The sequence below is a fragment of the Bos javanicus genome, chromosome 13, assembly GCF_032452875.1.
Source record: "Bos javanicus breed banteng chromosome 13, ARS-OSU_banteng_1.0, whole genome shotgun sequence".
Taxonomy (NCBI): domain Eukaryota; kingdom Metazoa; phylum Chordata; class Mammalia; order Artiodactyla; family Bovidae; genus Bos; species Bos javanicus.
In genome coordinates, this window is record NC_083880.1 from 32,448,942 (window position 1) to 32,472,962 (window position 24,021).

General features: G+C 42.2%; 2 protein-coding genes across 8 annotated transcripts in view; one reads left to right on the forward strand and one right to left on the reverse strand.

Annotated features, from left to right (window-relative positions):
* The first annotated feature begins 7,714 nt into the window (after positions 1-7,714).
* SLC39A12 (solute carrier family 39 member 12) overlaps positions 7,715-24,021 on the forward strand; it is an 84,336-nt gene continuing 68,029 nt past the window's right edge. Inside the window, exons 1-3 of one of the 7 annotated variants that reach the window (XM_061436165.1) lie at positions 7,715-7,926; positions 9,185-9,569; positions 20,886-21,167. In XM_061436165.1, the coding sequence (XP_061292149.1) occupies positions 9,309-9,569; positions 20,886-21,167 (543 nt within the window). In that variant the 5' untranslated portion in view covers positions 7,715-7,926; positions 9,185-9,308. Of the gene's footprint in view, positions 7,927-9,184; positions 9,570-15,534; positions 15,696-20,885; positions 21,168-24,021 lie in introns of those variants that run through there. The other 6 variants (XM_061436160.1, XM_061436161.1, XM_061436166.1 and 3 more) reach the window with 6 other exon arrangements.
* Positions 13,506-15,169, reverse strand: LOC133259118 (uncharacterized). Its single transcript, XM_061436181.1, has 2 exons — positions 14,745-15,169; positions 13,506-14,286 (listed from the first exon to the last, which is right to left on the reverse strand). Exons 1-2 carry the CDS (start codon positions 15,086-15,088, stop codon positions 13,614-13,616), a joined length of 1,017 nt encoding a protein of 338 aa, XP_061292165.1. The 5' UTR covers positions 15,089-15,169; the 3' UTR covers positions 13,506-13,613.

Genomic DNA, 24,021 nt, shown 5'->3' on the forward strand with positions numbered 1-24,021 from the left:
ACACCTGTTTACACAGTGATTCACTCTGAGTGACTCAGGAAGTAACTGGGAAATTAAGTGGTCACCAGGCCTCCTCATTCCAACTCTCCATTTCCATGAGCTTTCTCCATGTCTGAAAATACTGCTTTCAGCAGCACAAAAACGGTGCTTTGTGATTACCTAGAGGGGTGAGATGGAGAAGGCAATGGCACCCCACTCCAGTACTCTTGCCTGGAAAATCCCATGGATGGAGGAGCCTGGTGGGCTGCCGTCTCTGGGGTCGCACAGAGTCGGACATGACTGAAGCGACTTAGCAACAGCAGAGGGGTGAGATGGTGGGGATGGTGGGGAAAGGCTTAAGAGGGAGGGGATATATGTATACATAAAGCTGATTCAGGTTGTTGTACAGCAGAAACTAACACAACGTTGTAAAGCAACTATATTCCAAAAAAAATTTTTAAGGAAGCAGAAAAAGATGGCAAGACATATCATTGTTGTCTCAAGGGGTAGCAGTGTTTACATTTGGTGCAAATCAACAGAGAACTTAACAGAAAGAAGTTCACAGATAGAGGTTTCTGGATTTCACTCAACCAATAGTCCAAGAATAGGCAGCCAGGGCTGCTAGGGTGGTTTGGGTGATACTTCTGAGGCCTAGGCTCTTCTTCTGTCTTCCTGTTTCAGTTGGAAGGGGGAGGCTCTTGTTCTTTTGCTCTTTGCCTCCCCCGGGGCCACAGCTGTGTCACTTCTACATCCCAGGCGGGAGGCCCCCTTTGATGCCCCCAGCGGACCACCACTCACATCATCTCAGGGCTGTGTCACCTGTCTTTTAAAGAGTCTGGAGAAGCAAGCGTTTTTAGTTGAGCACTTTGCTGCCCTGAAGAAATGAAGGCAGGAAGAATGGTTAACAGATAGACATCTAGCAACATCTGCCACTCAAAGCTTCAATCCCAAAGACAGAACTATGGAAAGATGGGATAAAAGGAGGAAGGAAATAAAAAGAGTGGAAATTAATGATGTAAAAAGCTGGCTATAATTAGGATAATCAAAGCCAAAGTGAAAGGTAAATTCTGGGGGATCGTATTATTTATCTTCTATTTTTATTGGAGTATAATTGCTTTATAATGTGTTACTTTCTGCTGTACAACATGAATCAGCTATATGCATACATATATCCCCTCCTTCTTGACCCTCCCCCCACTCCTCTCATCCCACGGCTCTAGGTCATCACAGAGCATCGAGCTGAGCTCCCTGTGCTGTACAGCAGCTTGCTGCTAGCTGTCTTACACCCGGGAGTGTATATATGTCAATGCTACTCTCTCAGTCCGTCCCACCCTCCCCTTCTCACCCCTGTGTCCATATGTTCATTCTCTATGTCTGCATCTCTATTCCTGCCCTGCAGCTAGAGTCATCAGTACCATTTTTCTAGGTTCCATACTCATGTGCTGTTGTTCAGTTGCTAAGTCATGCCTGACTCTTTATAATGTCATGGACTACAGCCTGCCAGGCTTCTCAGACCATAGGATTTCCCAGGCAAGAATACTGCAGAGGGTCACCATTCCTTCTCCAGGGTATCTTCCCGACAGAGGGATCAAACCTGTGTCTCTTGAATTGGCAGGTGGATTCTTTACTACTGAGCCACCAGGGAATCCTCATATGTGTGTTAACATGTGATGTTTGTTTTTCTCTTTTCAACGTCACCCTGTAAGACTTTAGTTTCAATTACATTACTACAAATGACCCAATTTCCTTCCTTTTTATGGTGGAATAATATTCCAAAATCACTGTAGATGGTGACTGCAGCCATGAAATTAAAAGACGCTTACTCCTTGGAAGAAAAGTTATGACCAACCTAGATAACATATTGAAAAGCAGAGACATTACTTTGCCAACAAAGGTCCGTCTAGTCAAGGCTATGGTTTTTCCAGTGGTCATGTATGGATGTGAGAGTTGGACTGTGAAGAAAGCTGAGTGCCAAAGAACTGATGCTTTTGAAGTGTGGTGTTGGAGAAGACTCTTGAGAGTCCCTTGGACTGCAAGGAGATTCAACCAGTCCATTCTGAAGGAGATCAGCCCTGGGATTTCTTTGGAGGGAATGATGCTGAAGCTGAAACTCCAGCTTTGGAGTTTGGCTACCTCATGCGAAGAGTTGACTCATTGGAAAAGACTCTGATGCTGGGAGGGATTGGGGGCAGGAGGAGAAGGGTACGACAGAGGATGAGATAGCTGGATGGCATCACTGACTTGATGGACTTGAGTCTGAGTGAACTCCGGGAGTTGGTGATGGACAGGGAGGCCTGGCGTGCTGTGATTCATGGTGTCGCAGAGTCAGACATGACTGAGCGACTGAACTGAACTGAACTGAACTGAATATTCCAAAAGGTGAATATTTGAAATGACTTATAAAGCCATTTTTAGCAGGTCTGACACAATATAGTAGTAAAAACACTGTTTCAAAACTATGCATATAACATAATCCATTTGTTATCTTGGATAGAGACACCACCCTCTTTTTTTTTAATGCTCTTAGATATCTTTTTTTATTAGTAGTTATACATGGTTTTCATAAGGAAAAGAAAATATTGTTTGAAAGTTGCACATAAAATACGTGTTTTTTAAAAATCATGTTTACTATTTCCAAATCAAAGATCATCTAAATGTTAACATTTAAAACAGGTGACATCTTCTAACTGTTGGAGATACAGTGATGTCACAGAATCAGGAGATGAATAAGACTCTAGTATCTACCCTGTAAATGCTGTCTTTCAATTGAACATCAAGATTTTCCTCTGAGAAAACAGTTGAAGAAGGAGTAGTGTTTGTTTCAAATGCCTAGTGGGTAGACCTATTATGTATTACAGAAAAGGAGAGCCTGAAGTTCTATTTGTTTTAAAGTTTTACTTCTTTTCTGAAGAAAAATTTTTCCCTGAGAACTTTTGTGCTGAAGGACTTTTGAGGAGAATTCAAAAATCAAAATGTAGCACATCATTATTATTTTTTTCTTTTTTAAAAAATACCTATCTGTATCACATGAACTTTTAATTTTTTTTATTAAAATTAAAAAACAAAAAAAACTCTTCCCAATACTATATAATGACCTATACAGGAAAAGATTATTTTATTTATGATGAACTTTTGCCTGATTCCTTTGTGTAGCCCATGATTCATTGTAAAAAGAAACCTAGACTTAACAAATAAAAATGGAATCACATTGCAACAGACAGTTGCTTGCTGGTATAAGCACCAAGTTTGATGAATACAGGCCTGGATTTCTGGTGTCATCTACTAGCTGTGTGACCTGGGGATTTTAGAAATGTACAGTGAGAAGAAGTTCATTAGGTTCAGGACCTCCTGGTGGGCCAGTGGGTTAAGAATCTATCTGCCAATACGGGGAACACAGTTTTGAGCCCTGACCCAGTACAGTCCCACATGCCACAGGGAAACTAAGCGTGTGCACCCTAGAGCCCACGCTCTGCAACAAGAGAAGGGTATCCCAACAAGAAGCCCGAAAACCACAACCAGAGAAAGCCCTCACAAAGCAATGATGACCCAGTGCAGCCAAAAATAAATTTAAAAAAATGAAATTAATTAGGTTCAGTTGAAATCACATGAGAAAATACATGTGAGGTTACTTATCCCAGTGCCTAGGCATTAAAGACAATTCAAAAATGTTCATAAACTTTATTTAGTTATGACTTAGGGAGGTTAGAGTCTTGGAAAAGAGGGAAGAAGACAGCATAATGGGAGGACAGGGGGAAGAGCAAGGCCCAGAAGTAGCTCAGAGTCTTAGGACCTCATCTGACTGCCAGAGATGGCCCCACACAGTGAACTGGAAGCTCAGGAAGAGGGACACATGCAGTCCTACCACGAGCTCAGAGTCTCCTTTTCTCAGGACATTTGCTGGAATATTCACATAATAAATCCATAAATCTGTGATGATTATGGAAGTAAATGATGATCCCTAGGGTTGAACAGTACACAACCTACAAAACTGTGCATGGCCACCCTGAATGATACAAGATGTCTCTACACTTTATTCAGCCTCTTCTGAAGTGGCTGCCATCTTATATTTCATGTTACCTGGTGGGGCCCTTTAAATTCTTTCCAGGTCAAGGCATTATATTGATATGCTGCTGCTGCTAAGTCGCTTCAGTCATGTCCGACTCTATGCGACCCCATAGACGGCAGCCCACCAGGCTCCTCTGTCCCTGGGATTCTCCAGGCAAGAATACTGGAGTGGGTTGCCATTTCCTTCTCCAATGCTTGAAAGTGAAAAGTGAAAGTGAAGTTGCTCAGTTGTGTCCAACTCATAGCACCCCAAGGACTATACCCTACCAGGCTCCTCCATCCATGGGATTCTTCAGGCAAGAATACTGGAGTGGATTGCCATTGCCTTCTCCAATATTGATATAAGGTAGAAGTTTGAAACTCAGATCACACAGCACGGCAAAGAATTGGAGCTGCAGGTAGGACAGATTAATGTCTTTCAGCTTCCCTTCCACCTCCTGTCTACTACATCTTCCTGCGTCAACACAGGAGATGCAGGCTTGACCCTGGGTCAGGAAAATTTCCTGGAGAAGGAAATGGAAACACACTCTAGTATTCCTGCCTGGGAAATCCCATGGACAGAGGAGCCTCAGTTCAGTTCAGTTCAGTTCAGTCACTCAGTCGTGTCTGACTCTCTGCGACCCCATGGACTGCAGCACTCCAGGCCTCCCTGTCCATCACCAACTCCCAGAGTTTACTCAAACTCATGCCCATTGAGTCAGTGATGCCACCCAACCATCTTATCCTCTATCGTCCCCTTCTCCTCCCACCTTCAATCTTTTCCAGCATCAGGGTCTTTTCAAATAAGTCAGCTCTTCACATCAGACAGCCAAAGTATTGGAGTTTCAGCTTCAACATCAGTACTTCAATAAATATTTAGGACTGATTGTCTTTAGAATGGACTGGTTGAATCTCCTTGAGTCCAAAGGACTCTTAAGAGTCTTCTCCAACACCACAGTTCAAAAGCATCAATTCTTCAGCACTCAGCTTTCTTTATAGTTCGACTCTCACATCCATACATGACTACTGGAAAAACCATAGCCTTGACTAGACAGACCTTTGTTGGCAAAGTAATAGCTCTGCTTTTTAATATGCTGCCTGGGTTGGTCATAACTTTTCTTCCAAGGAATAAGCGCCTTTTAATTTCATGGCCGCAGTCATCATCTGCAGTGATTTTGGAGCCCAGAAAAATAAAGTCTGCCACTGTTTCCACTGTTTCTCCATCTATTTGCCATAAAGTGATGGGACCAGATGCCATGATCTTAGTTTTTCTGGATGTTGAGTTTTAAGCCAACTTTTTCACTCTCCTCTTTCACTTTCATCAAGAAGTTCTTTAGTTCTTCTTCACTTTCTGCCATAAGGGTGGTGTCATCTGCATATCTGAGGTTATTGATATTTCTCCAAGCAATCTTGATTCCAGTTTGTGCTTCATCCAGCCCAGCATTTCTCATGATGTACTCTGCATATAAGTTAAATAAGCATGGTGACAATATACAGCTTTGATGTACTCCTTTTCCTAGAAAAAGGAATACAGGGGAGCCCAGTAGGCAACAATCCATGGGACTGCAATAGAATTGGACAGGACTTAGTAACTAAACAACAACTTATCAGGAGATACTGCAGCAGATGAAACTATTTCCAAATTAGTAAATCCTTGTTAATCCTTGTAAATATCAACCAGGAGTCAATGAGCTCCTTCTTTGTACATAAAGGGGGTTAATTTACACCTGAAACTCATTATCCCCAGAGGTTGGTTTGGATTGCAAATACAACCATGCTTAAGCAAGGTTGATTTCAGGGTTGTTGGGGAAGCAGGCAGGTTGGGGATGAAGAGTTAACAGCTATAACCCAGATCAGATGAAGAAAGCGACACCTCACTGTTCAGCCAAGTGCTTCCTCCTTCTTCCTTGGGATCTGCCTGCCTTCCAGCCTTCCTCCAAGGCTTCTCCTTGCCTCTCCTATTGGCTGTCTCACTCTGAGGCAGGAAGAGAAATCTGGTCGGTGGCTGATTTAGGTATGACTCCGAGGGGAGACCAAGCCTCCAGGCAAATGATACAGACTGTGTCCTGAGGGAAAAGTTCCCTTAGTTGAGAGCCTCTTAGCTCCTGGGTGGCCTGGTTGAGGTGCTGGGATCAGCTGAGACTAGTAATGGGTGTTTGAGAATTCCTGCAGGAGGTAATTTGCTGGGGCTCTAAGAGGGGCGGATCCCTAGCCACAGGGCATCTGAGACTAGAAAACACAGGACTTCAGGCTGGATATCCATCTGGGAATCCGGAGAAAGATCTCAAAGTTCCAGCAGAGGGCGCTCTCCCAGGACCACTTCATAGCCAATCAAGATGCAGCTCTGTTCTAACCTGGAAAATTATACGGAGGGACTTGGGCGGGGAGGGCCGATCTGGGAACCTGATGATTGGAAGTGGGCCAGGAAGCAAGGGCTTAATTCCAGAAATAAGGCAGAGCTGAAGTTCTGAAAAGCAGCAGGTGACAAGAGGACTGGATAATTCGCTCAGTAGACTTTGGGCTACTTAGTTACCAGCTCCCTGGGTCCCTGAGACTGAGATGGGACAGAGCCTACAAATGATGCTCAGGTGGTTCCAGCTGCTGAGTGGGCAGCAGGTCGGGAGCAGGAGCTTGCTGGGAACTTTGCCCAAGGTGCCTTCTCTGGTCCTGAGTCCACTTCCTGTTCTGCATCCACTTCCACGGCTGGTAGGTCTTGACCACCTCCTCACTCCTCTGTTGGACGCATGGTTTTGGACTCGTACTTCAGGAACATCTTCCCACAGATGTCGAGAGATACAGGCCACGGCCCTTCCCCTGACAGTTTAGATAAATCTTGAGTGTTCCCTGATGTGTGGGTCAAGAGCAGCCGGGCGGTTTCTGGAAGCACTGGCCTTCCGTATTTCTAACAGGCTTACCAGCATTGTCCTAGGATCATTTCACTCTTGTTCCCAATCTTCATACCCGATGAACATTTGAGAACAAGTATCTCACCTTCTTTGTTTTTTGCCTTGGTCTCCCTCCCCAACCACCACCTCAGAACCCAACTCAGAAATCCCTCTCCTTTGCCTGCGCTTTTCAGATTCATTTTGTGTCTCTGGAGCCTCTGTGCTGTTTCCATGTCCACTTTGAAATCTTGGGTGTTTAACTTCTCTTACCGCCTATAAAATTTACCACATTTGTTCTTTCAGTCATTTATTCCCTAATAAGTTAGCGAGAGCTCGTTTCACAGCACCGGAGGGCATGATGTAATTACTTCTAACACAGAATCTGAGATCAGAATATACACAGCTAATTAAAGTTTCCCACTTAAGTCCCAGGTAAGAATTTCCTCTAGCAAATGCTTTTTTTTTTTTTTGAAAAATAGACTTAAGAACGCCTGAAATTGTTTAAAATCCTGTAGCTTATAAAATAAAGCTCTAATGAGCCTGTCTTTCTTTTTTTTTTTTAACAGATCTTTGGTTTGAGTGTGGATAAAGCAGTTATCACAAAATCATCTGAGAAATAAAAGAAATCTTGATTTAACATGAAAACCTTTCCATTCTGTAAGTGAACTCGTTTGACCTAGATCTGTCCTTTAAAGGGCAATTGGCTGTAAGAAATTCTAAGGTTGTTCTCAGAATTCTAAGACAATTGGTAAATATTGATATAAAAAGTCGGGTTCATTAGCGACACCGATTTGATTTTCCTGAAAATCGGCCAGACGGAAAGTTCTCACTTTTATCCACCTTCATTGTTACTCTCCATAGCAACTGAAAACTTTTCTGGGCTGAAATAATCCTCTCTAGCTCCCAGCGCACAGTCAAGGAATTTTAAAAACAGAGGACTTTGTAACCACGAAATACCCTCCAAGATTTAAAAGGCCACAGAGCTCCAGATAAATAATCATTTATCTTTCTTCTGAAGGTAAGCACTGGGTTTAGAAATGTTTGTATCATCCTCTGTCATTTTTTAAATGCTAACATAAGAATCTTAAACTTGCTCTCTCTTTTTAAACCATAAAAGTAATCCTAGTATTTTTGTTACTACCCCACAGCCATTTTAGATCATCTCTGGGCCAAGATCTGCCATGAGATGCTGTTAACATTTTGCATTCCTTAAGCAATCGGTTGAAGAGATTAATATTTTTTTTCCAGAAAGCTGATTGGCTCTAAAGTTGTCCTTTTCACTTCTGTAGTGAGCCCCAAATATGTGGATTTATCATGCTTCATGTGGACTTGAAACTCTCTTGTTTTTCTAAGATAGTTCGTACTTTTAATCAGCTGAAAACTAACCAGCATTTTCTGGACATTACTGTTTTCTTCCTTTCCTTTTTGAAAATCTTCTAACTCAATGTGATATCTGTAATGTATTCAAATTTATTTTCTGTTTACTTTTATTGACTTACTTCACTAATGAGGCCCATAAATCAATGGGTTAAAATGAGGATGTTTCCTGTTGGAGCTGTGGAGAGATAAATAAGGAGTTTGGGATTAACATATATACACTACTATACATACAATAGGTAAACAACAAGAATACCTACTGTATAGCACAGGAAACTATAGTCAATATCTTATAATAACCTAATAGACAAGAATCTGAAAAAATATATATATATATATGTATAACTGAATCACTTTCCAGTACACTTGAAACTAATACAGCATTGTAAATCAACTATACCTCAACTTAAAAATGGAGAGTGTTTCCTGCTCTTTTTTAAAAATTGAAGTATAGTTGCTGTACAATGTTGTGTTAGTTTCTGCTTTACAACAAAGTGAATCAGCTATAAGTATAGATATATTCCCTTCCCTCTTGAGCCTCCTTCCCTCACCCCGCTTCCCCATCCCACCTATCTAGGTCATCAGAGAGCACTGAGCTGAGCTCTGTGTGCTATATAGCAGCTTCCCACTAGTTATCTTTTTATACATCTGGGTTTTATGACTTGTAGCACCTTTAGGACAGACAGTGAAATGTGTTCTCCCTATCTTTTGACTCTATGTCTAGTTCCCAGAGAGGCAATATAACTCACTTCTTGGCTGTTGTACAGTTTGAAAGTCTAAACCCACCATAGTTTCCTGCCAGTGGGAACAACCTACAGATCCCCTGTTGTTTAGAAACAGCTTGTCATTGCCAATCTACTTAGCCACCCAGTTAATGAATCTTTTCAAACCTCTTGCAGGCACAATAATTAAAGCCTTCATTTCCCCCCTTTCCACTGACATTCCTCCAGCTACAAGTTGACACCGTGAACACCAACCCATCCTCCTCCATCAGAGCAGACTCGGGGTAGAGGAAGAGTGGAGATGTGCTTCTGGACAAAGCCTTCTGTATCCTGGGTGTCCTTGTTCCTTCTACTCAGCCTTGATCCCTCGACTGAGACAGAAAAACCCTCAACTCAGGACAGCAGCAGCACTTGGAGTCCAGGGCAACTGACGGAAGTTCTACGGGTTCTCTCTGCTGATGACCCCCGTCCCCTGAACCACTCAAGAAGCCTCATCAGAACATTGCTGGAGAAAACTGGGTGCCCTCGGAGGACAGATGGAAGGCAAGGAGACTGCAATCTGGTTAGTGTGATAGAATGGGATCAGGGACTGAGCGTATTCACAAGAGCCATGCATTTCACAGTCACTTATTTCAGGAAAGCAAAATCAGACGCAAACCTTCCAATATCTGAGTGACCAATGCATTACAGTATAATAACTCCCATATGCCAGATCATACAGTAGTCTACATATGGCATTTAAAGACATGGAGAACTTGTTTATATTAAAATGATAATAAGCCTTCTATAAGCCTTGCTACAACCCTTCTGCAGGCTTAGAAGTATGTATTTGCAAGTATGCACTATTAGTTCCCTCTTCTTTCTGACTTACTAATCCTTTTTATTTGCAGTGACCTTGAATGTGATTGGTTAGATAGATGCTGCTTGTTTTCTGAGGCAAATAATACCATCTACTATTTGTCTAGCATTGAATTTTTAAGTACTTTCTGCTAAATATCGGCAGGTGTGTTTTAATATTTTGTATCATGGGGAATTAATGAATTGGATGATTGTCTTCTCTTTTTTTTAATTTTATTTTATTTTTAAACTTTACAATATTGTATTAGTTTTGCCAAATATCAAAATGAATCCACCACAGGTATACCTGTGTTCCCCATCCTGAACCCTCCTCCTTCCTCCCTCCCCATACCCTCCCTCTGGGTCGTCCCAGTGCACCAGCCCCAAGCATCCAGTATCGTGCATCGAACCTGGACTGGTGACTCGTTTCATACATGATATTATACATGTTTCAATGCCATTCTCCCAAATCTCCCCACTCTCTCCCTCTCCCACAGAGTCCATAAGACTGATCTATACATCAGTGTCTCTTTTGCTGTCTCCTACACAGGGTTATTGTTACCATCTTTCTAAATTCCATATATATGCGTTAGTATACTGTATTGGTGTTTTTCTTTCTGGCTTACTTCACTCTGTATAATAGGTTCCAGTTTCATCCATCTCATTAGAACTGATTCAAATGTATTCTTTTTAATGGCTGAGTAATTGTCTTCTTTAAAATGGGGAATCTGAGCTGGGGAAGGGAAGTGCTATCAGTGGGGCTGAAATGAGATCCAGGGTCCCAGAGGCCCATTTTCCAGCCATTTCCTAGTCTATTAAGTGACTCTCAAACCCTGGCTATCCATCAGCATCACCTGGCCAGGCTTCACAAAATACTCAGAATACTTGAAACTTCCTTCTCCAGACATCAAGATTTCACTTGCCCAGGAATTTTTTTTTTTTAATCTCTGCAAAGCACTTTAATGTAAAATCAGAATTAATGTAAAAACCAACATTTAATGTAAAATCAGAATGTCTCCATTGGGGGAAAGGGAGTTTGACAAGAGCATCCCCAGCAGTAAGAGCCTATGTTTTAAAAATGACCACAGGGATTTCCCTGGTGGTCCAGTAGCTAAGAATCTGAGTTCCCAATGCAGGGGGCCTGGGTTTGATCCCTGGTCAGGGAACTAGATCCCACATGCCTCAACTCTTTGCTGCAACTAAAGATACTGCATGCCACAACTATAGAACCAGCACAGCCAAATAAATAAAACATTTTTTTAAAAAATGACTGCAAACAACAACAACAAAAAACAGACCAAAGCGTTCTCAGCATCCCTTTCCTGACTGATTAGATTTTTTTCAGAATGACCTCACAAATAAGTAATTAAATAAATGAAGACATGACTAAATAAGAGAAGCGAAATCATTCCCCCCCAGAATAAGTTTTGGCAGATTTTCTCAATCACGCTTAGTTCTGAGGGAAACATTTCCTGGCCAAGTGTTTTGTTTTTTGTTTTTCATGACAGAAGGGTCTGGCTAACAGAATTTTTCTCTGCTCTGTGCAAACAATAAATAATTCAATAATTAGTAAAACTCCCAAGGGTTCCCAGAGAAAACATGTGTTGTGAGAGGCAGCTCATCTGTGATGACATTAATTTATATATATAGCAACAGAAGACTTCCCACCGGAAATAACTAGGAGTCATATCTTATTAATATCCTCTGAGAATTTGCTTCAGAGAAATGTTCTCCTCTAACGACATGAAGTGCCTTATTAAGGCTGGTCCAGTATTAGTTTAGCAGGGTAAGGGGAGGATGTAAACAGGCAAGATTGGTCTCCATTTTTGGAGGGGGGGGGGTGGGTAGAATAGGTTGTTTGTACATTTTTGTTTTGTTTTGTTTTCTGTGATATTAATAAGTGTTTGGCCAATTTAGCTTCTGTTTGAATTAATTCTTTTTCCTAGGAAGTGAAACACTGTAACACCTTTACTCTCCTGCTGCTGCTATTTCTTTTTCTAAGAGACTAAAGTTGGGGGGGAAAAAAAGGCAAATCTCAGCTTCACCTCCTCAGAAGGATCTAGTTTACCCAAACACCCATGATCTAAGCAAGGAGTCCATGAAATCTGTGTTCATTCACACACACACAAAACAAACTCCCTGATTTCGCAAATACCCACATTCTCTGCAAACCACAAATCTTCACCTTGTTGTTGAATTCTTTTTTTTTTTTGCCTTTTTAGGGACTTTATCCATTGAGAGGGTGCCTATCAGAAGTTTTCTGACTATAGAAAGGGCAAGGGGATGAGATCATGTTCTTAAAAAAGAGATCAGAGTGTATCTTGAATGTGTGGGGAGGAAATAAGTTCCCAATTTTATTTCAGATCTAGGTAAAAACTGAATTTTTAAAAAATGGATCTGAAGTTTTAGAGAGTGCTGTGTTTTAAAATAAATCCATTCAAGCTGCTGTCTTTGAAAAATAGACACTCTTGTCTGATTGTGGCTCTTTTTTTTTTTTTTTTCTTTTAGTGAGAAGAGTGTTTTAATACATTTAAAGAGGGATTCAGTTCAGTTCCGTTCAGTTCAGTCACTCAGTCCTGTCTGACTCTTTTCGATCCCATGAATTAATTACAGGATGCTTGGGCCTGGTGCACTGGGATGTTGGCAATTTGATCTCTGGTTCCTCTGCTTTTTCTAAAACCAGCTTGAACATCCGGAAGTTCACGGTTCACGTATTGCTGAAGCTTGGCTTGGAGAATTCTGAACATTACTTTACTAGAGTGTGAGATGAGTGCAATTGTGTGTAGTTTGAGCACTCTTTGGCATTGCCTTTCTTTGGGATTCAGTTCAGTTCAGTCGTTGAGTCGTGTCCGACCCTGCAACCCCATGAATCGCAGCACGCCAGGCCTCCCTGTCCATCACCAACTCCTGGAGTTCACTCAGACTCACGTCCATCGAGTTAGTGATGCCATCCAGCCATCTCATCCTCTGTCGTACCCTTCTCCTCCTGCCCCCAATCCCTCCCAGCATCAGAGTCTTTTCCAATGAGTCAACTCTTCGCATGAGGTGGCCAAAGTACCGGAGTTTCAACTTTAGCATCATTCCTTCCAAAGAAATCCCAGGGCTGATCTCCTTCAGAAGGACTGGTTGGATCTCCTTGCAGTCCAAGGGACTCTCAAGAGTCTTCTCCAACACCACACTTCAAAAGCATCAATTCTTTGGCACTCAGCTTTCTTCACAGTCCAACTCTCACATCCATACATGACCACTGGGAAAACCATAGCCTTGACTAGATGGACCTTTGTTGACAAAGTAATGTCTGCTTTTGAATATGCTATCTAGGTTGGTCATAACTCTTCTTCCAAGGAGTAAGCGTCTTTTAATTTCATGGCTACAGTCACCATCTGCCGTGATTTTGGAGCCCAAAAAAATAAAGTCTGACACAGTTTCCACTGTTTCCCCACCTATTTCCCATGAAGTGATGGGACCAGATGCCATGATCTTGGTTTTCCAAATGTTGAGCTTTAAGCCAACTTTTCCACTCTCCACTTTCACTTTCATCAACAGGCTTTTGAGTTCCTCTTCACTTTCTGCCATAATGGTGGTGTCATCTGCATATCTGAGGTGATTGATATTTCTCCCGGAAATCTTGATTCCCGCTTGTGCTTCTTCCAGCCCAGAATTTCTCATGATGTACTCTGCATATAAGTTAAATAAGCAGGGTGACAATATATAGCCTTGACGTACTCCTTTTCCTATTTGGAGCCAGTCTGTTGTTCCATGTCCAGTTCTAACTGTTGCTTCCTGACCTGCATACAGGTTTCTCAAGAGGCAGGTCAGGTGGTCTGGTATTCCCATCTCTTTCAGAATTTTCCAGTTTATTGTGATCCACACAGTCAAAGGCTTTGGCATAGTCAATAAAGCAGAAATAGATGTTTTTCTGGAACTCTCTTGCTTTTTCCATGATCCAGCGGATGTTGGCAATTTCATCTCTGGTTCCTCTGCCTTTTCTAAAGCCAGCTTGAACATCAGGAAGTTCACGGTTCACGTATTGCTGAAGCCTGGCTTGGAGAATTTTGAGCATTACTTTACTAGCGTGTGAGATGAGTGCAATTGTGCAGTAGTTTGAGCATTCTTTGGAATTGCCTTTCTTTGGGATTGGAATGAAAACTGACCTTTTCCAGTCCTGTGGCCACTGCTGAGTTTTCCAAACTTGCTGGCATATTGAGTGCAGCACTTTCACAGCATCATCTTTCAGGATTTGAAATAGCTCAACTGGAATTCCGTCACCTCCACTAGCTTTATTCATAGTGATGCTTTCTAAGGCCCACTTAACTTCACATTCCAGGATGTCTGGCTCTAGGTGAGTGATCACACCATCATGATTATCTGGGTCATGAAGATCTTTTTTATACAGTTCTTCTGTGTATTCCTGCCACCTCTTCTTAATATCTTCTGCTTCTATTCAGTTCAGTTCAGTCACTCAGTCCTGTCCGACTCTTTGCGACCCCATGAACTACAACACGCCAGGCCTCCCTGTCCATCACCAACTCCCGGAGTTGACTCAGACTCACGTCCATCGAGTCAGTGATGCCATCCAGCCATATCATCCTGTCATCCCCTTCTCCTCCTGACCCCAATCCCTCCCAGCATCAGAGTCTTTTCCAATGAGTCAACTCTGTGTATGAGGTGGCCAAAGTACTGGAGTTTCAGCTTTAGCATCATTCCTTCCAAAGAAATCCCAGGGCTGATCTCCTTCAGAATGGATTGGTTGAATCTCCTTGCAGTGCAAGGGACTCTCAAGAGTCTTCTCCAACACCACAGTTCAAAAGCATCAATTCTTCAGTGCTCAACTTTCTTCACAGTCCAACTCTCACATCCATACATGACCACAGGAAAAACCAAAAGAAAAACTGCTTCTGTTAGGTCCATACCATTTCTGTCCTTTATCGAGCCCATCTTTGCATGAAATGTTCCCTTGGTATCTCTGATTTTCTTGAAGAGATCTCTAGTCTTTCCCATTCTGTTGTTTTCCTCTATTTCTTTGCATTGATCACTGAGGAAGGCTTTCTTATCTCTTCTTGCTATTCTTTGGAACTCTGCATTCAGATGCTTATATCTTTCCTTTTTTCCTTTGCTTTTCGCTTCTCTTCTTTTCACAGCTATTTGTAAGGCCTCCCCAGACAACCATTTTGCTTTTTTGCATTTCTTTTCCATGGGGATGGTCTTGATCCCTGTCTCCTGTACAGTGTCACGAACCTCCATCCATAGTTCATCAGGCACTCTATCTATTAGATCTAGTCCCTTAGATATATCAGATCTAATCCCTTCTTTTGGATTGCTGCCACTGCTAGGTTGCTTCAGTCGTGTCCGACTCTGTGCGACGCCATAGACAGCAGCCCACTAGGCTCCTCTGTCCCTGGGATTCTCCAGGCAAGAATACTGGAGTGGGTTGCCATACTCCAAGAGAATGGATTGCACTTAGGTAATGATGAGAACTGTGATGAAACCTGCTTGGGTTTCAGGCATGGTAAAGGGAAAAGAATCTGGTTTGAAATCAACATTAGGAGCATACCCCTTGTTTTGGTACCTTCTAGCTGTTGAGTCACCGAGGTGCTGATTCCCTCCCCTGGGGGCTGCTGGTGAGATCACATGTCCATCTGTGAATGTATTTAGGAACTCAAACTCTCTTCTTCCACACGTATTCACAGAAATGTCCAGTACCAACCCTGTTTTGGTATATTGGAGCTGCATTTGTGAAGGACCGTCAGACTGGAAAAATCAGACTTTTCCTCAGCATACCCTTCCTGCCTGCCCCTCAGCCTCACCTCAGCTGTCCCAGAGGTTTGGGGTTTTTAACCAAGATCTCCAGGTGATTCTCAGACACATTCAAAGAGAATTGATGCTTTAAGCTCCTGCATTTAAATCCCTCCCTGTCCCCGATTTCTCAGAACTACCATGGGGTGAAGTGTGAAAAGGATCAAACTTTATCTTGTTTATGGAGCAAGTTTATCTGAACTCTTCTCAGTTAAGACTTTTCTTTCTGTCACTCAGAAATGCCACTAAATCTAGTACAGACCCACAAAAACATAGTGCCCACCATCAGCTGCCATCGTTCCAGATCTTTCTTTGAAAGGAAAAGGAAGAAATATAATTTCCCTCTTATGTTTTACAGTCAACTGTTAGCACCCCCCATCTCCCTTCTAAGCAGACCTTATAAAAATCTAAGAACTTAAAGAAGGGCAGTAGATTTACCCATAATTCCAAGTCAAATTCTCAATGTCTTTTGGTTTAAAACCCTGCAGATTCTGACAACTGCTTCATTAGCGTAAAAAAAAAATATTTCATACAGCTCTTTGTCATTGAGGCTGGAGCCTGAAATACACAGGCATTACACGAAAAGCTGGATTAAGCAGCTGGGAGAAGGCAATTTGATTTGGCTCCAGGTTGTCACAGAAAATTTCTACCAAATATCTGAGTAGTCCATTTAACTGAGTAGAAAATGCTTCTCACATTTTGAGTAGTCTTTTTACCAAAGTTTATTTCCTTATAAAGTTAAAAAACTAATTCCTAGAATCTGTGGGTTTTGTTTTTTTTTTCCCCATCTTAAACCTTATGCCTCCACCTGACAAGATTAGAAGGAAATCAGTGGATTATTTCTGAGTGAGTCCATTCTTTTTTAACAAAGAATTAGTTCACTGGAGTCAGAGCCTGGGACAGATCCAATGCCCATGGGGTGCCACTATTTGCAGACTTTTACTAAACATCTCCTCTCAAACCACAACCAAAGCACTTCTGAAAACTGTAACAACAAAAACAAATCTAGTGGTGGTGAGCTGAAAATTCCAGTCCCCCACCAACCTCTAGAGGCCTTCTGTGACATCCATGCCCAGAAGAGAATCCATATTTTCTTATGTTACCTCTTCTAATTCTCCCTGCAGTGTTCTTTCCTCAAGCCACAGCCTTCTGTATTAAGGTAATTTGTCTAAGATTCAAATATCAGAGCACAAAGTTTTCAGCCCATGGCCCTTTGATTCACCATTAAGTTTCATTTCAGCTGACCTTAAAAAACTAAAACTAAAGCAGGGAGTAGGCAAACCTCCGGTCGTTCAAGATGACCAAACTCTCTAATCAGACAAATGAAATGCTTCCACAACTTTTTAAAAGCTTTTCAAAGTGAGAAACTGATTTACCTTGCAAGTTGTAAGCATTTTACAAACTAATTCTGGCATGACCATCTGCATAAATACAGATCTTACCCTCTTTTTAAAATATTTTTTGTATTCGTTTATTTTTGGCTATGCTGGGCTTTTGTTGCTGTACACAGGCTTTCTGTAGTTGCAGCAAGGTAGGGGATACTCTCTAGTGATGCAAAGGCTTCTTACTGCAGTGACTTCTCTTGTTTTGGAACACAGGCTTTAGATGCATGGGCTTCAATAGCTGAGGCGCGTGGATTCAGTAGTTACACACGTGGGCTTGGCTACCCCATGGCATGTGGGATCTTAGTTCCCTGACCAGGGATCAAACTGGTGTCCCCTGCATTGCAAGGTGGATTCTTAACCACTTGACTCCCAGGAAAGCCCAGATCTTACCCTCTTCTCCACTACCTTGTGCCACACCCCTCCTCCCCACCTGTAGAAAGGTCCACAGCAAAAGCATGGAGAAGGAACCATGAGTGGACCAAGGTCTCAGGCAGCTTGGATGGGATGAAGAGTGGCCATAGACACTGCTGTGTGCAACCAGCACACAGCCACACCTGGGCCACAGAAATGTGGTTTGGTGGCCTCACGGAGGTTCTATGTGTTCTTGACACTCTTCTTCCCATCTATCCAGTGCTATCAAGCAACCTCCTAATTGACCCAATTTTACTGGGTAAGGGGCTGCACAGTAAATATGTAGGTGATCCACAGCTGGTTTCCATGACACAAAACAAAGGAATGAGAATATAGTCTGTGAATGGCAGAGCAGGAATTAAGACTGGGCAGCCACTATCAACTGTGTGGTTTTAGGTACATTACTCACCCTCTCTTAAACTTGGCTTACACATATACTAAGGGTATTCTTCCTCATAGAAGGAAAAATTTTGGAGAAGGCAGTGGCAACCCACTCCAGTACTCTTGCCTGGAAAATCCCATGGATGGAGGAGCCTGGTAGGCTGCAGTCCATGGGGTCGCTAAGAGTCGGAAATGACTGAGCAACTTTACTTTCACTTTTCACTTTCACGCATTGGAGAAGGAAATGGCAACCCACTCCAGTGTTCTTGCCTGGAGAATCCCAGGGACGGGAGAGCCTGGTGGGTTGCCGTCTATGGGGTTGCACAGAGTCGGACACGACTCTTGCTATAGAAAGAAAAATTTAGTTCATACTTAATTCTGTGCATATTTAAATCTTTGCATACTGCATATAAATATACCTATTAACTCATTATACATTAAATAATTGGTCAATTAGTATTCTGAATGCTGTCTATTGTGCAGAAATATTTGGTGGATAATGATATAAACTGGGCACATTTTGTTTTTCCATTTAAAATGATGCAATGTTTCCCCCCTTTGAAAAATTGATTATCCAACACCTTTTCCAGAAACCAGGAGACTTATACACTGAGGAATGACTCAGTATGGAAGGTGCTTAGCTCTGTCTTGGACACATGGCTTCCAGTAAATGGTAGCTGTATGACCAATAGTTTTACCGATATTCTAGTTTCAGGAGGTTATTTGGTCCAAAGAAGGATTCATCTGACTCACCTCCCTGGGTCCTGGTGTCAGCCCCATACAATAGCTACTGGCCCATGGACTTTTCTCTAGGGCTTAGGGAACAGAAAAGGGCTGGTGTGGTTTTGGTGGTTTGTTTAACCTTGATATTCAGAGTTGGTCTCATTGAGAAGCCTGCGCCTGTTTGCTGAGTTCTTGGCCCCTCACAGTTGAGTTGGGGAGAGCTTGGAATCTGTCTGGCTTGTGAAGAATGTGATTAATGCTTTGCTTTACAGATGGATGACATGTTTCTTTCTGACTCAGATGGTATTTTCCAGATGTTACCCAGTGGGATGCACAGCAGACATGGAATTAGATCCCCTGAAACTTCCACCTCAGAGAACAGATTCAAAGATGTTAGAGTAGATTATCCCACAGTGGGACAGCTCCCCTGGGGCTCAAGATAGGTATTACTTAATGCCTTCACTCTGAGGCTGGTGCCATGTCATGGACTGCTTCTTGGATCCTGGGAGTGTTCCCAGAAGCTCCTCGAGTGTCTTTGAAGAAAGACAGTTCTCGTCTTGCTTGGAAAGCTTCTCTTCCACAACCTATGTGTCTTTCTTTTTCTCACTGTCTCAACACATTTCTCCAAACACCTTCCTCTGTCAAGTAAACTTCTTGATCAGACAAGCCAGGCATCTGTCTGTGGCTTGTGAAACAAAGCATGGTGGAAACATTTTTAGTAATTCTCAAACCACCAACCTCTCTGTTAACAGCAGGGTGCAGTGATTGAGTCTCAGAAGGGTACTGACATCAGCTGTCTTAGGTGGGATAAGGGGGAAGCAGATGGTACCCACTAGGTGACACTAGTGGTAAGGAACCCACCTGCCAATACAGAAGACGTAAGAGACATGAGTTCAATCCCTGGGTTGGAAAGATTCCCATGGAGAATGAAACGGCAACCCACTCCAGTATTCTTGTCTGAAAAATCCCATGGACAGAGGAGCCTGGCAGGCTACAGTCCAAAGAGTCACAGGGTCAGACACGACTGAGCAACTGAGCACACATATTCCATTTTCATTCTTCTTAAGTGTCATCATAGTGCTAGAGACCGAGGATAGAGCTATGCACAAAGCAGACAAAATCCAGCCTTAGTGGCCCAGTTGTTATCAAGGGGAAATAGAAAATAAACAAGCAGACAAATTAATCTTAGAAGTCTAGTTCCATGAAAAAATGAAAAAACAAAAACAAAAACGTGAATGCTAGAGCTGCCATTAGCTGCCTCAGCCTGTTAGGCCCCTAATATGTGGCTCATCCCACCTGAGATACACTGGTCAGCGTAAACCACACAGCGGATTTCAAAGATTTAGTGTGACAGAAAGAATGTCAACTAGCACATTGATACCTTTTAGAATTCTGATTGTGTGTTGAAATGATCATATCTTGCATATATGTGTATCTTGCAATAAAATGTATTATTCACATTAATTTCATTTATTTCTTTTATGCTTTAAAAGGTGGCTACTTGGGACTTCCATAGTGGTCCAGTAGTTAAAAATCTACCCTCCAATATAGGGAACTAAGATCCCACATGCCATGGGGCAACTAAGCCTGTGTACCCCAAGTAGAGAAGCCCATTTGCCACAACTGCTGAGTCCACATGCTGTAGAGCCTGTCCATGCTCCAGAGCTGGAGAAACCCCCACGCACTGCAATGAAGACCCAGCACAGCCAAAACAAAATGTGTGGTTACCAGAAAATTTAAAGTGTGCCTAGCACTTGTAGCTTGCATTGTATTTCTATTGAATGGCACTGTGCTAGAGAGCACAGGGCAGGGATGGGGACTTCCAACTTTGGACAGGGTATCTAGGAAGGCATCCCGGAGGAGCTGGCCCTTGAAGCTGAGACTCAAGAAATCAAGTGGGATAGAGCCTGGTGGAACTGACAGAAAGTCACAGAAGCAGAAGTGAAGTGAGAGCAGTCGAGAGAGGATAAGATGAGGTTGGCTAGATAGGGTAGGTAGAAGCCAGACTGAGGAGAAAATTATAAGGACTTGAATTTCATTCTAAATGCAATGGGGCATCACTTTAAGAGCCAGAGTCATCTGGTTTTAATCAAGGCAGCAAATTGACAGCTTGTGTTACCATAGTTGAAGACAGAAAGACTGCATTTAGGAAATAAGGACTTCCTGGGAGAGCTTCCTTATATAAAAGTTCAACCCTGACTGTCTTACTTGAATTAGGCTATTGAGGCTGCCCACTTTTCCTTCCTATTCATAAAATAATAAGCATCAGAAACTCTGTGGTGGTTAATGTTCTGGGACTATTTGTCAAGCTTTCTGTTTATTTTTATTTATTAATTTTTGCACAGTGCTTTGAACCGGATGCCCTGTTACTAATAGCTGGAGGAGATTTCGAGGATCAGCTCAAAGAGGAAGTGATCCAGCGAGTTTCTCTTCTCCTCCTCTATTACATCATTCATCAGGAAGAGATTTGTTCTTCTAAGCTCAACATGAGTAATAAGGAGTATACATTTTACCTGCACAGCCTTCTCAGCCTCAGGCAGGATGAGGACTCCTATTTCCTTTCACAGAATGAGACAGAAGATATCCTGGCTTTCACCAGGCAGTACTTTGACACTTCCAGAAACCAGGTAAGAAAGTCAGAATTGCTAACTAGATCTGCTGCTAAGATACAGTCTCAGAGCATGACTTTTTGTCACTAATATATTTGTAAGATGCTCAAAAACTTCTTAGAGAGGTAAGTAGTTGTGGTTTTTAGTGATGGGATGTTGTAACATAATTTAAAATTCTGAGTCTGAAGGGGGGAATGTAACAATTAATCAGTTGTCAGATGAGTTGTAGCCAGAAGCTGGGTAGAAGGGTGGGCAGACAGGCCAAGTAACAAGGCAGTTCTATTCTGAGTCCCCCTGAGCACCACAGTGAATGTGATTCATGGCTTTTGATCAGTCTCCAAGGACTGAACTCTAGCAGTGATTGCAGTGTGTCTATCTGCCTTGCCTTCTGGTGAGAGAAAGAGAAGGTAGTAAGAGTTGGGAAGGGATGAATTTATTATTAGTTATTTCCCTGAGGATGCAGCTTGCAAAAAGCCTTATTCATGACAGTCAGCACAGACATTATCTCTTTTGTGGCTTTTGATTGGTGCTGCATATATTCAGCGGTCCCGAGTCTCTTCTTCTCTTACAGCTCCCACTCTTAGGAAACAAGCATCTTGTTGCCTCATTACTATTCCAGTAAAAGCTGACCTTTCAGTTACCTTTTTGCTTTCTGCTTTTTGGTGGAAAGTTTGAGCTGATAACATTCTCTGAACATGAACTCTTTTAAGCCATATTTTCTTAAAGAATTAATTAAGGAGCCACCAGCACATTTTGAAGAGTGTGGCAGGATGTGTTTTTTTTTCCTCTTGAATTATTAATTGACATGTGTCTTAGTCCATCTGGGCTGATATAATATAAGTGTCATAAACTGGGTGGCTTACAAACAACAGAAATTTATTCTCACACTTCTGGAGACTGGAAAGTCGAAGATCGAAGTGCTGGGTAGATTTGGTATCATCTCTGATGAGAGGCTACTTTTTGGTTCACAGAAAGTCATCTTTTCTTCGTGTCCTCACATGGTGGCAGGAGCAAGGGAGACCTGTGGGGTGTTATATAAGGGCACTAATTCCATTCATGAGGGTTCCACCCTCATGATCTAATCACCTCCCCAAAGCTTCACTTCCTAATACCATCACTGTGGAGGTTAGGATTTCATTTGAATTTTGGGCAAGACACAAACATTCACTTTGTGGCAACATATATTGATAAATTTAAATTCTTGACCTCAATTCTGGTTTCTAGGAGTTCAAAGGTATCTGTGCAATCATGCTGCAACTTAATGCCAGAAAACATACCCTCCAATTTGCTGTAAATAGGCTTAATTTCTCTCATATTTGGCAGAACAAATGGAAAGACAGTTTACTAAGAACTTTGTAGATGTCATTTCAGTAACTCAAAATCACATGAATCTCAAAACTTTGGCTATATATTTTTCTATTTCCAATTGAGAAAATGTGGTTCTTTTTATAGAATTCAATTTTCTATTTAAATAAGGATGTGTCCCTACAGAGAAATTTCCTCAGTGCAACATCTATCTATATAATACAAGATCAGTTCAAATTAGCCACTGGGATTTTAGCCTCCTGTGTGTTACTGTCTTTTGATCTATACTAAATGCAAATGGAAAGCCAGCATTTAAAGGCAGATGGAGTGTATATATTTAATGCAGACTTCTGGTTATGCAACGTGTACTGCAAATACCTGAGTTTCTGAGTGTGTGTGTATGAGATTAAACATTCCTGTAACAGAATAAACTACTTCAATATTATATGTAGATCTACTTTATTCTTATATTGAGTCAAGAAGAATTGAGCCACTTATGAGTCATAACCGTGTGCTGAACCTTGGAACTATCTCATGGAGGAGATCATTGTCTCCAGATCCTGGGTCCTGTGGCCCATGCACTTGGACTTGGGTTCCTCTAGGATGTCAGTCAGTCAGTCTGGACTTTGCAGAAGGCCTTTTGGCACCTCACTGCAGGCTGCTGCTCTCTGACTAGGGAATATATAAGGTCACAGAAGGTTCTGGCAAGCCAGGCCCAAAATGACTAGCAGGTCTTGGTTTGCATAGGACTCAATCTCCTTAAGTCACACCACTAACAGCAGCTCCAGCTGAGCCTTCACCAGCTCATTAAGAGAGACAACCTTACTCCATCATACCCTGTTTTAGCCACCTTCCCTAATGGTCCAGAGTCTAAACATCCTTTTAGTCCTTCCTTCTCTTCCTACTCGGTTTCATCTTCCTGACTCAGTGTCTGAATGCACCCACCTCTCTCTGTTCTTTCTGCTCTTGCTGTTTCCATGGTAAATGTACCTGGTCTTCCACTAACCCTGCTTCTTATATGGAGCATAAATATTTTTGACCACATCCTAAGGACTTCAGGGATGGATACAAGCTTTAGAATCGTCCTTTGTCCTCAGTGGCACTTGGAGATGATTACTCTTTTACAGCTTCCATGAAAAACCCACCCCACCTCTATGCTGTACACACTCTGCTATTTTAACTTGTTATTGTCATTCACAAGTCTTCTGGCTACTTCTCCAAATTTGTTTAAAGTTTGATAACTGCCTCTTAGCCTTCCACACTGCTCCCCACCATAGCTATGAATAGGCTCTTGTCAAACTCACCAATTACAGACTTTAAAAAAACCCGACAGGCTATTGAATACAGTTCTCTAAACCAGCAGTCCCTGACTTTTTGGCACCAGGGACTGGTTTTGTGGAAGACAATTTTTCCATGGATGGAGGTGGGAGATGTTTCCAGTTTTGTTCACTGCTCACCTCTTCACGTGTGGCCCAGTTCCTAACAGACCATGAACCCCTACCTGTTTGTGGCCTGGGCTTAGGGGACCCCCACCCTAAACCATAATGGAAAAGAATATGAAAAAGAG